At 45.8% G+C, this 12,059-nt stretch overlaps 1 protein-coding gene across 1 annotated transcript in view; it reads right to left on the bottom strand.

Annotated features, from left to right (window-relative positions):
* The window catches only part of LOC138953365 (blastula protease 10-like), a 45,912-nt gene extending 33,853 nt beyond the window's left edge, over positions 1-12,059 (bottom strand). The window contains exons 1-7 of the mRNA XM_070325164.1: positions 10,932-12,059; positions 8,711-8,881; positions 4,060-4,204; positions 2,823-2,961; positions 2,463-2,532; positions 1,749-1,949; positions 7-136 (exon numbers count right to left, since the gene is read on the bottom strand). Coding sequence (XP_070181265.1) covers positions 7-136; positions 1,749-1,949; positions 2,463-2,532; positions 2,823-2,961; positions 4,060-4,204; positions 8,711-8,881; positions 10,932-11,003 — 928 coding nt within the window. The 5' untranslated portion in view covers positions 11,004-12,059. The remainder of the gene's footprint in view (positions 1-6; positions 137-1,748; positions 1,950-2,462; positions 2,533-2,822; positions 2,962-4,059; positions 4,205-8,710; positions 8,882-10,931) is intronic.

Below are 12,059 nucleotides of genomic sequence, written 5' to 3'. Positions count from 1 at the left end.
ACTGACCGTTGCACGTGTACATGTCATTGGCGGTCTTGACGTCAATGAAGCTGGGAGCGTTACGCTGTCCCATGACGGCGCGGTAACTCTCGTCCTGCGTGTCGATGGTCCGGGACCCGCCATCCCTGCTGAAGTACTGCACACAGTCAACACTCAGTTCAAACACCAACCCACGCACATTCAAAGCATAAATACCGTGCATCTATTTGAAGTTAGAAAAGACGAGGGGAAAACTTGGCTTCACATTACTATTGCAACAGAGAAGCACTTACTTCGTTGGGGTCCTGATTTGGCCTAAACGGTCCGCTGGACCCTAAAAGCAACAGTTAACTAACTAACTAACTTACTTCGTTATATTAAAGTCTTTGTCTCATGAAGAACGTTTTCGATATTATTCTTTACAGGGCCGGACCAACTTCGTTTGAGGGGGGGGGGGGGGGTTCCAACTGAAGGCAGGGGTCCAAAGACCACATTTTTTTTTCTCTGAGAGGTACATTGGATGGCCGGGGGGGGGGGGGGGGGGGGTTCCGGAACCCCAGGACCCCCCCCCCCCTCCCAGATCCGACCCTGCTTTATTGTGAGAAGTAGGAATAGTCACCCGTGTGGTTGTAGATGGACTTGTTTTGTCAGATACCTGATGATTATTTTTGTCTAATTGTTTTTAAATGCTGCTGTGCAGAGCCGTCTTCTTATTGTGAGTACTTTGTCATTATCCAATGGTGGATAACCAACAAAGCAGGGCAACATTCTCTTGATGTACAGACCATTCGTTTATCTTGATGTACAGACCATTCGTTTATCTTGATGTACAGACCATTCGTTTATCTTGATGTACAGACCATTCGTTTATCTTGATGTACAGACCATTCGTTTATCTTGATGTACAGACCATTCGTTTATCTTGATGTACAGACCACGTTTATCTTGATGTACAGACCATTCGTTTATCTTGATGTACAGACCATTCGTTTATCTTGATGTACAGACCATTCGTTTATCTTGATGTACAGACCATTCGTTTATCTTGATGTACAGACCATTCGTTTATCTTGATGTACAGACCATTCGTTTATCTTGATGTACAGACCATTCGTTTATCTTGATGTACAGACCACGTTTATCTTTCTAACCACACCAGGTACAGATATAAACACTATTTCATCATAACAATATAAACACTATTTCATCATAACAATATAAACACTATTTCATAATACAAACAAATCAGTTTTGGCCTTCTGCCGAAAAGCTGTCTAAAATTAGTTACGCCAAAATTCCATGACGACGTCGATTTGGTGAACTGAGAAATGAGGAAACACTATCACAGCGTATCGTGGGCCCATAATGCATGACGGAGAAATGAGGAAACACTATCACAGCGTACCGTGGGCCCATAATGCATGACGGAGAAATGAGGAAACACTATCACAGCGTACTGTGGGCCCATAATGCATGACGGAGAAATGAGGAAACACTATCACAGCGTACCGTGGGCCCATAATGCATGACGGAGAAATGAGGAAACACTATCACAGCGTACCGTGGGCCCATAATGCATGACGGAGAAATGAGGAAACACTATCACAGCGTACTGTGGGCCCATAATGCATGACGGAGAAATGAGGAAACACTATCACAGCGTACCGTGGGCCCATAATGCATGACGGAGAAATGAGGAAACACTATCACAGCGTACCGTGGGCCCATAATGCATGACGGAGAAATGAGGAAACACTATCACAGCGTACCGTGGGCCCATAATGCATGACGGAGCCGATGTCGTAGGGTTCCTCTGTGACGATTTCACTGGTGGAGTACTTCAGGAAGTTGTGCTGACGTCCCGACCTGATGTTCTCACGTAATATGGTCACGTGGTTGTCTCGGTCAGGACGCGACTGCTCGTGGTAGAATCCCAAAATGTGGCCAAGCTCGTGTGCCACGCTGCCAAACTGAAACACAGCAAGGGGCAGAGGGAGGTGGGAGGTTAGAGAACGATCCAAAAACGAGTTTTAGATTATACTGAAAGCTGCATGCAACAAATGAAATCAGCTTATGATTAAAGTTGCCAGTTCAATCGAGTACAATGAAAATACTCTGAAAAATCTGCAATAATAAACGTGCAAGGCACAGAAGGATTTGAATTACGACGCTCCTCGACAACAGCCCTCAACAGGAAGTCAATTCCAGAACAAGGTATGTGCAGCTGAACAGGTTGACGTTCTTTTACAAACTTGTACATAACACGCACGCATACACGCACCATGATCTTGAGTATCATCATTGTCGTCTACTCTATAGATATCGTAACGCATCTGTTTTATTCTGCTGTGTTTGAAAACGCAGGTTTGGGTAAAACGATTAGCCGAAAGACATTACTTCTTGTAAATTCATTGAGAAGCGTACAAACTTGACCTCCTCGTTGTCAGCAATCGCCACCTTACGTCGCGACACCCCACACCTACCTCGTTACAGTGGCTGGCAATCTCTGTCGTCTGCTCCCCCAGTCCCACTCTGCCTATGGAAGACTGGCACCTGACAGGTAGAACATGATATAACAGGTATACAAACAGGTTCAGTTGAAAAAAGAAAATACAGAAATATCCAGTGAATTGTAGTATTTCAGGAGGACAAGACAAACAGACACATAGACGGACACACACACATACACACACACACATACACACACACACACACACACACACACACACACATACACACACACACACACATACACACACACACACACACATACACACACACACACACACACACACACACACATACACACACACACATACACACACACACACACACTCACTCACCCCTCCCCCACCCTGAAGAGCACATAGTCGGCGTGCCTGAGGTACTCCGTGATGCTCTGCGAGAAGGGGACGAACTTGACGCACGTGCTGCGCTGCCAGAACTGCATGGCTTCCAGCACGGTCTCCCTGTAGGGCTCCGCTGTCAGGACACACACAGGCTGGGTTAACACACATACATACACAGGCAACGTAATAACTGCATGGCCTCCAGTACGGTCTCCCTGTAGGGCTCCGCTGTCAGGCACACACACAGGCTGGGTTAACACACATACATACACAGGCAACGTAATAACTGCATGGCCTCCAGCACTGTCTCCTTGTAGGGCTCCGCTGTCAGGACACACACAGGCTGGGTTAACACACAGCACGGTCTCCCTGTAGGGCTCCGCTGTCAGGACACACACAGGCTGGGTTAACACACATTCATACACAGGCAACGTAATAACTGCATGGCCTCCAGCACGGTCTCTCAGTAGGGCTCCGCTGTCAGGACACACACACACACAGCCAGGTAGGTTTCAATGAAATTCATCTTGGCAGTGCATGTTGGAGTGAACCATGGCATGGTTTCCTTATCCATATAAGGTACAATGCGAATACAATACATTCAAAGGCAGGACAAGACCTAGCGCAATTCCCGTACAATGAATGGCTTTCTGATTATTACATCTGCACCTTCGATGAAACATAACTTGGTTTTGTTTGTGGATTGATGTATTCTGACAAATCAGCATTCCTCTTGTCATAGATTTGAAAGAAAATCGTATTGTCCTTGGCGAATTATTTCAAGGAAATTCGGGCTGCTATCCCTGGTGATAGTATACCCTGCTGATAGTATGCGTGATATATTGTGGAAAAAATTCCATCTCACACGGCAGAAATTAATATGTAAAGCGCTTAGAGAACGTCAAGCGCTATATAAATCTCCCATATAAATAAATAAATACCGCGACATAATTGCGCTAATCAATTGTGTGTCCATGCATGCGTGTATGCGTGTTTTCCAATCCCTCAGACAATTGCTGCGAGCGTGGAGTGTTCATCGTGCGCACGCATGCACACGGGGGTGTCAGGGCACCTGGAAGAGTCTGAACAAAGTTGACTCTTACAAATAACTTGAATTCGTCGCCCAGACCTAGGTTAGAACTCACGCCGAATGCACACACGAACTGGTTTTAAGGCAAGTGCACTAGCAACTGAACTACGTCCCAGTCCCCATATTTGACGTAATACTCACGGAAGTCGTGCTGGAAGACGTAGGGCACGGTCCTGGAGGGCCACAGGTAGGAGTGGTGAGCAACCGCCTTCCTCTTCAACCTGCCGCCTCGGCCTCCACCTTCACCCCCGACGCCTGCCGGCAACAGCGAGGCACCCAGACTCGCCTGGAAAATCAATACAACAATCAGTCGGTTAACCTGTTAGTCGGTAAATCCATCCATCCATCCATCCATCCGTCCATCCATCCATCCATCCACCCACCTCCCAAGAAAGCACCACAAGAAATAAATTCAATAAAAAGTAAAAGGAAAAATCAAATAGAGAGAGACAACAGATTGCAACCTGAAGCAAGGCATTACAAACTTGTTGATAGTGTGTCTCTCTGTCTGCTTGTCTCTATGTCTGCTTGTCTCTATGTCTGTTTGTCTCTCTGTCTGCTTGTCTCTATGTCTGTTTGTCTCTCTGTCTGCTTGTCTCTCTGTCTGCTTGTCTCTATGTCTGTTTGTCTCTCTGTCTGCTTGTCTCTATGTCTGCTTGTCTCTCTGTCTGCTTGTCTCTCTGTCTGCTTGTCTCTCTGTCTGCTTGTCTCTCTGCTTGTCTCTCTGCTTGTCTCTCTGTCTGCTTGTCTGTCTGCTTGTCTCTCTGTCTGCTTGTCTCTCTGCTTGTCTCTCTGTCTGCTTGTCTCTCTGTCTGCTTGTCTCTCTGTCTGCTTGTCTCTCTGTCTGCTTGTCTCTCTGTCTGCTTGTCTCTATGTCTGCTTGTCTCTCTGTCTGCTTGTCTCTATGTCTGCTTGTCTCTCTGTCTGCTTGTCTCTATGTCTGCTTGTCTCTCTGTCTGCTTGTCTCTCTGTCTGCTTGTCTCTATGTCTGCTTGTCTCTCTGTCTGCTTGTCTCTCTGTCTGCTTGTCTCTCTGTCTGCTTGTCTCTCTGTCTGCTTGTCTCTCTGTCTGCTTGTCTCTCTGTCTGCTTGTCTCTCTGTCTGCTTGTCTCTCTGTCTGCTTGTCTCTCTGCTTGTCTCTCTGCTTGTCTCTCTGTCTGCTTGTCTCTCTGTCTGCTTGTCTCTCTGTCTGCTTGTCTCTCTGTCTGCTTGTCTCTCTGTCTGCTTGTCTCTCTGTCTGCTTGTCTCTCTGTCTGCTTGTCTCTCTGTCTGCTTGTCTCTCTCTCTGCTTGTCTCTATGTCTGCTTGTCTCTATGTCTGCTTGTCTCTCTGTCTGCTTGTCTCTCTGCTTGTCTCTCTGTCTGCTTGTCTCTCTGTCTGCTTGTCTCTCTGTCTGCTTGTCTCTCTGTCTGCTTGTCTCTCTGTCTGCTTGTCTCTCTGTCTGCTTGTCTCTATGTCTGCTTGTCTCTATGTCTGCTTGTCTCTCTGTCTGCTTGTCTCTCTGTCTGCTTGTCTCTCTGTCTGTTTGTCTCTCTGTCTGCTTGTCTCTCTGTCTGTTTGTCTCTATGTCTGCTTGTCTCTCTGTCTGCTTGTCTCTATGTCTGCTTGTCTCTCTGTCTGCTTGTCTCTCTGTCTGCTTGTCTCTATGTCTGCTTGTCTCTATGTCTGCTTGTCTCTCTGTCTGCTTGTCTCTCTGTCTGCTTGTCTCTCTGTCTGCTTGTCTCTATGTCTGCTTGTCTCTCTGTCTGTTTGTCTCTCTGTCTGCTTGTCTCTATGTCTGCTTGTCTCTCTGTCTGCTTGTCTCTATGTCTGCTTGTCTCTCTGTCTGTTTGTCTCTCTGTCTGCTTGTCTCTCTGTCTGCTTGTCTCTCTGTCTGCTTGTCTCTCTGTCTGCTTGTCTCTCTGTCTGCTTGTCTCTATGTCTGCTTGTCTCTCTGTCTGCTTGTCTCTCTGTCTGCTTGTCTCTATGTCTGCTTGTCTCTATGTCTGCTTGTCTCTCTGTCTGCTTGTCTCTCTGTCTGCTTGTCTCTATGTCTGCTTGTCTCTCTGTCTGCTTGTCTCTATGTCTGCTTGTCTCTCTGTCTGCTTGTCTCTCTGTCTGCTTGTCTCTCTGTCTGCTTGTCTCTCTGTCTGCTTGTCTCTCTGTCTGCTTGTCTCTCTGTCTGCTTGTCTCTATGTCTGCTTGTCTCTCTGTCTGCTTGTCTCTCTGTCTGCTTGTCTCTATGTCTGCTTGTCTCTCTGTCTGCTTGTCTCTCTGTCTGCTTGTCTCTCTCTCTACTTGTCTCTCTGTCTGCTTGTCTCTCTGTCTGCTTGTCTCTCTGTCTGCTTGTCTCTCTGTCTGCTTGTCTCTCTGTCTGCTTGTCTCTCTGTCTGCTTGTCTCTCTGTCTGCTTGTCTCTCTGTCTGCTTGTCTCTCTGTCTGCTTGTCTCTCTGCTTGTCTGTCTGTCTGCTTGTCTCTATGTCTGCTTGTCTCTCTGTCTGCTTGTCTCTATGTCTGCTTGTCTCTCTGTCTGCTTGTCTCTCTGTCTGCTTGTCTCTCTGTCTGCTTGTCTCTCTGTCTGTTTGTCTCTATGTCTGCTTGTCTCTCTGTCTGCTTGTCTCTCTGTCTGCTTGTCTCTCTGTCTGCTTGTCTCTCTCTCTGCTTGTCTCTCTGCTTGTCTCTCTGTCTGCTTGTCTCTCTGTCTGCTTGTCTCTCTGTCTGCTTGTCTCTATGTCTGCTTGTCTCTCTGTCTGTTTGTCTCTATGTCTGCTTGTCTCTATGTCTGCTTGTCTCTATGTCTGCTTGTCTCTATGTCTGCTTGTCTCTCTGTCTGCTTGTCTCTATGTCTGCTTGTCTCTCTGTCTGCTTGTCTCTCTGTCTGCTTGTCTCTATGTCTGCTTGTCTCTCTGTCTGCTTGTCTCTCTGTCTGCTTGTCTCTCTGTCTGCTTGTCTCTCTGTCTGCTTGTCTCTTTGTCTGTTTGTCTCTATGTCTGCTTGTCTCTATGTCTGCTTGTCTCTCTGTCTGCTTGTCTCTATGTCTGCTTGTCTCTCTGTCTGCTTGTCTCTATGTCTGCTTGTCTCTCTGTCTGCTTGTCTCTATGTCTGTTTGTCTCTCTGTCTGCTTGTCTCTCTGTCTGCTTGTCTCTCTCTCTGCTTGTCTCTATGTCTGCTTGTCTCTCTGTCTGTTTGTCTCTCTCTCTGCTTGTCTCTATGTCTGCTTGTCTCTCTGTCTGTTTGTCTCTATGTCTGCTTGTCTCTCTGTCTGCTTGTCTCTCTGTCTGCTTGTCTCTCTGTCTGCTTGTCTCTCTGTCTGCTTGTCTCTCTGTCTGCTTGTCTCTCTGTCTGCTTGTCTCTCTCTCTGCTTGTCTCTCTGTCTGCTTGTCTCTCTCTCTGCTTGTCTCTCTGTCTGCTTGTCTCTCTGCTTGTCTCTCTGTCTGCTTGTCTCTATGTCTGCTTGTCTCTCTGTCTGCTTGTCTCTCTGTCTGCTTGTCTCTCTGCTTGTCTCTCTGTCTGCTTGTCTCTCTGTCTGCTTGTCTCTCTGCTTGTCTCTCTGTCTGCTTGTCTCTCTGCTTGTCTCTCTGTCTGCTTGTCTCTCTGCTTGTCTCTCTGTCTGCTTGTCTCTCTGTCTGCTTGTCTCTCTGTCTGCTTGTCTCTCTGCTTGTCTCTCTGTCTGCTTGTCTCTCTGTCTGCTTGTCTCTCTGCTTGTCTGTCTGTCTGCTTGTCTCTCTGTCTGCTTGTCTCTCTGTCTGCTTGTCTCTCTGCTTGTCTGTCTGTCTGCTTGTCTCTCTGTCTGCTTGTCTCTCTGTCTGCTTGTCTCTCTGTCTGCTTGTCTCTCTGTCTGCTTGTCTCTCTGTCTGCTTGTCTCTCTGTCTGCTTGTCTCTCTCTCTGCTTGTCTCTCTGTCTGCTTGTCTCTCTGCTTGTCTCTCTGTCTGCTTGTCTCTCTGCTTGTCTCTCTCTCTGCTTGTCTCTCTGCTTGTCTCTCTGTCTGCTTGTCTCTCTGTCTGCTTGTCTCTCTGTCTGCTTGTCTCTCTGTCTGCTTGTCTCTCTGTCTGCTTGTCTCTCTGTCTGCTTGTCTCTCTGTCTGCTTGTCTCTCTCTCTGCTTGTCTCTCTGTCTGCTTGTCTCTCTGCTTGTCTCTCTGTCTGCTTGTCTCTCTGTCTGCTTGTCTCTATGTCTGCTTGTCTCTATGTCTGCTTGTCTCTCTGTCTGCTTGTCTCTCTGTCTGCTTGTCTCTCTGTCTGCTTGTCTCTCTGTCTGCTTGTCTCTCTGTCTGCTTGTCTCTCTGTCTGCTTGTCTCTCTGTCTGCTTGTCTCTCTGTCTGCTTGTCTCTCTGTCTGCTTGTCTCTATGTCTGCTTGTCTCTCTGTTTGATTGTTTGTTTGTTTGACTGTTTTCTGTTGTTGTTGTGTTGATAATATTGGCCCCCACCTGTTGGTTCTGTTGTTGTTGTGTTAATAATATTGGCCCCCACCTGTTGGTTCTGTTGTTGCTGTGTTAATAATATTGGCCCCCACCTGTTGGTTCTGTTGTTGCTGTGTTAATAATATTGGCCCCCGCCTGTTGGTTCTGTTGTTGCTGTGTTAATAATATTGGCCCCCACCTGTTGGTTCTGTTGTTGCTGTGTTAATAATATTGGCCCCCGCCTGTTGGTTCTGTTGTTGCTGTGTTAATAATATTGGCCCCCACCTGTTGGTTCTGTTGTTGCTGTGTTAATAATATTGGCCCCCACCTGTTGGTTCTGTTGTTGCTGTGTTAATAATATTCGCTCCCACCTGTTGGTTCTGTTGTTGTTGTGTTAATAATATTCGCCCCCACCTGTTGGTTCTGTTGTTGTTGGTGCAGGATGTCCGTCATTTGTTGTGACGTCAGACGCATGTCGGACTCAAAAGCGCCCTCTACCCCGGCCTCCTCTGCTGGCTTCCGGTATCCCGCTAACCTCTGACCCAGCAACGTCCGCCATAGCCTCGTATCCAGCCTGGCAGAGTGCTGCACGTGTCATTAGTGAAACATGCTGACTCAGCAATCCAAACAACACAAAGACTGCTGGCGTTCCAGACTTCACAATTGATTGACTGGCCCCCGTTCGTGCCAGCGACATGGACGATGTTCTAAGTTAAGCTCATCCCATCCCCACCCCGAACCTTTTCTTCTCAAAGTCTAGCAGCGTCTTCAGTCTAACGACAATCCCTCAGAGAGAAGACCAAGAAGAGGTGACTAGGAACAAGAGACTGCAGGTGAGAAAACCAAGAAGAGGTGACTAGGAACAAGAGACTGCAGGTGAGAAGACCAAGAAGAGGTGACCAGGAACAAGAGACTGCAGGTGAGAAAAACAAGAAGAGGTGACTAGGAACACGAGACTGCAGGTGAGAAAAACAAGAAGAGGTGACTAGGAACACGAGACTGCAGGTGAGAAAAACAAGAAGAGGTGACTAGGAACACGAGACTGCAGGTGAGAAAAACAAGAAGAGGTGACTAGGAACACGAGACTGCAGGTGAGAAAAACAAGAAGAGGTGACAAGGAACACGAGACTGCAGGTAGAACAAGAAGAGGTGACTAGGAACAAGAGACTGCAGGTAGAACAAGAAGAGGTGACTAGGAACAAGAGACTGCAGGTAGAAGAACAAGAAGAGGTGACTAGGAACAAGAGACTGCAGGTAGAAGAACAAGAAGAGGTGACTAGGAACAAGAGACTGCAGGTAGAAGAACAAGAAGAGGTGACTAGGAACAAGAGACTGCAGGTGAGAAAAACAAGAAGAGGTGACTAGGAACACGAGACTGCAGGTGAGAAAAACAAGAAGAGGTGACTAGGAACACGAGACTGCAGGTGAGAAAAACAAGAAGAGGTGACTAGGAACAAGAGACTGCAGGTGAGAAGAACGAGAACAAGATAAAATGTTCTCACGTAAATGTAAGAAGAACTGAGTATAGCCACGAAGGAGTCAAGTACTGTTGAACAACATCAACCTTTAACATGATCCCCGGTTTCAACTTCAGGAAACTCAAACATCTGAGTCTGCGAAAACTCTAAAAAGAGCAAAAGTAGGGCCTACAGGAAGAACTGACATTTTATTGCCAAGAACATACGGTACTGAGTCTGCTTCATTTTCAGGAACAGTCAAATGATAAACTGACATCGGCAACAAATCTGGACTTGAAATGTGACGCACCAACACATATAGAGCTTGTATTATTCAACCTTTCATCAAGAAAAATGGGCAAGTATCTTTTGGGAGTGAGACTGACATTAAATGTCAGAACAACTTGACAAAAGTAAAGCAAAGAGCAACATAGAGAATGAACACTACAAGCCAAACACGCACCAAACAAGAAAACAGACACGAAAGAACAAAAAGCAACAACAATTACGAACAAAGAGTTGGCAAATAAACGAACAGAAATACCGAACGCCGGGGATTTAGCAAAACTGAGAAAAAAATCTTCTCAAAACCCTCACACAGTCATTGAGGGCGCAGTTGGTAACAACGACAGCGTGGCTGTAGTCACAAACACTCCGATGATGGACTGACATTGCTGAACACCTAATGTACAACAACGCTCTCTGTTCTTTCCAATTGAAACAGTTGATTGACAAGCAAATGCATCTTTAATGACGTTTGCACACACAAAATACACACACAAAATACACACACAAAATACACACACAAAATACACACACACAATACACACACAAAATACACACACAAAATACACACACAAAATACACACACAAAATACACACACAAAATACACACACAAAATACACACACACAATACACACACACAATACACACACAAAATACACACACAAAATACACACACAAAATACACACACAAAATACACACACAAAATACACACACAAAATACACACACAAAATACACACACAAAATACACAAACAAAAGTTACGTGTTATCATTTAGCAAATCAACACACAAACACGTGTGTGTGTAAAACAAACAAAAAAAGAAGCAAAGAAAAATGCGATAAGTTTGAGAGTACAGGTAAGAGCCAAAAAAAGCACAGGTAGGTTGTTACCTTGATGTGAACACTGTGGGCGGGGGGGAGGTGGAGGAGGAGGCAGACGAAGGCGATCAGAAGAAAGCTCATCTCCCGTCAAAGTCGCCGCACACACTGGACAGCAGGCTGACCTACCACTGACCAACTAGCGTTTCCTTCTCACCGCTAACACTCTAATGACGGACATAGCTGACCACCAGCTTACAACGCTATCTTCTCTTCTTTTCGCTCAACTTATAGATTGAACATGTACCTACCACCTTTTCACGACGTTCACACAAAAGACATACGTGTACTCATACATTTTTCACGTTTTTTTTTTATTAATGTAGTTTTTGTTAAAAGTAAATTAAAGAATCAGCGTTATATTATTAAATATACACAATTCAAATTTTTTCGTTAATGATTTTTTTTTTTTTTGCGTAAAGAAGTGTATTTTTTTCTCCTCCTGTACTGACATTGATAAGAAAGCTGCAAATTGCTGATCGAGTTGACATACACGCACAGAGAGAAGTGACTGATTTATCTTGCCAGCGGTCTTGTCTGTGAAGACAACGATGCTCAATCTCTACGCACAGTCACTTTGCTCTATGTTGGTTTTTCTCTTCGCCAAGAGACTCCCTGCTGTTAAAACAGCTTTCAGCAAAGATTATCTCTGATTAGCTTCTGAAAATCTCGACAAATGAAACGATCAAGAATTCAGCAAAGAAAAATAAATCTCCAATCATTGTCAATGTGTGCAAGTCCACTCAAAATCTGTTGCGCTACAGTTGCAAATGTTGACATTAATATTGGTGAAGAAGAATCTAGCGTGCACAATGGCCTGCCCTCTTGCTGCACTGATGTCGCTTCCGTTTGTGACCAGCGGCTACTTCGTGCAGTCCGTCTCATCCTTTGACATACACGTGCTAAGACTGACACATCCCTTAGTACCGTTAAAGCCGGCTTAATTAGGCGTCTTTTCCATGATACGCTTAGATGGAAGAAAGCACTGTGTGTGTTGGTTGTGAGGAAAGTACGAGCCACAATTCCTCTTGCCTTTTGCCGCACAGCAAAGTGATGTTCCTCCTCCCTCTTCCCTACCACCTTTCCCTATCTGTTCTAACTATTTTGTACACACGCAAATGCGGAGACTTCAAGGAGAAA

The sequence above is a fragment of the Littorina saxatilis genome, linkage group LG17, assembly GCF_037325665.1.
Source record: "Littorina saxatilis isolate snail1 linkage group LG17, US_GU_Lsax_2.0, whole genome shotgun sequence".
Taxonomy (NCBI): domain Eukaryota; kingdom Metazoa; phylum Mollusca; class Gastropoda; order Littorinimorpha; family Littorinidae; genus Littorina; species Littorina saxatilis.
The sequence above is the reverse complement of the archived record's forward strand: the minus strand, read 5'-3'. Positions and strand labels throughout refer to the sequence as shown.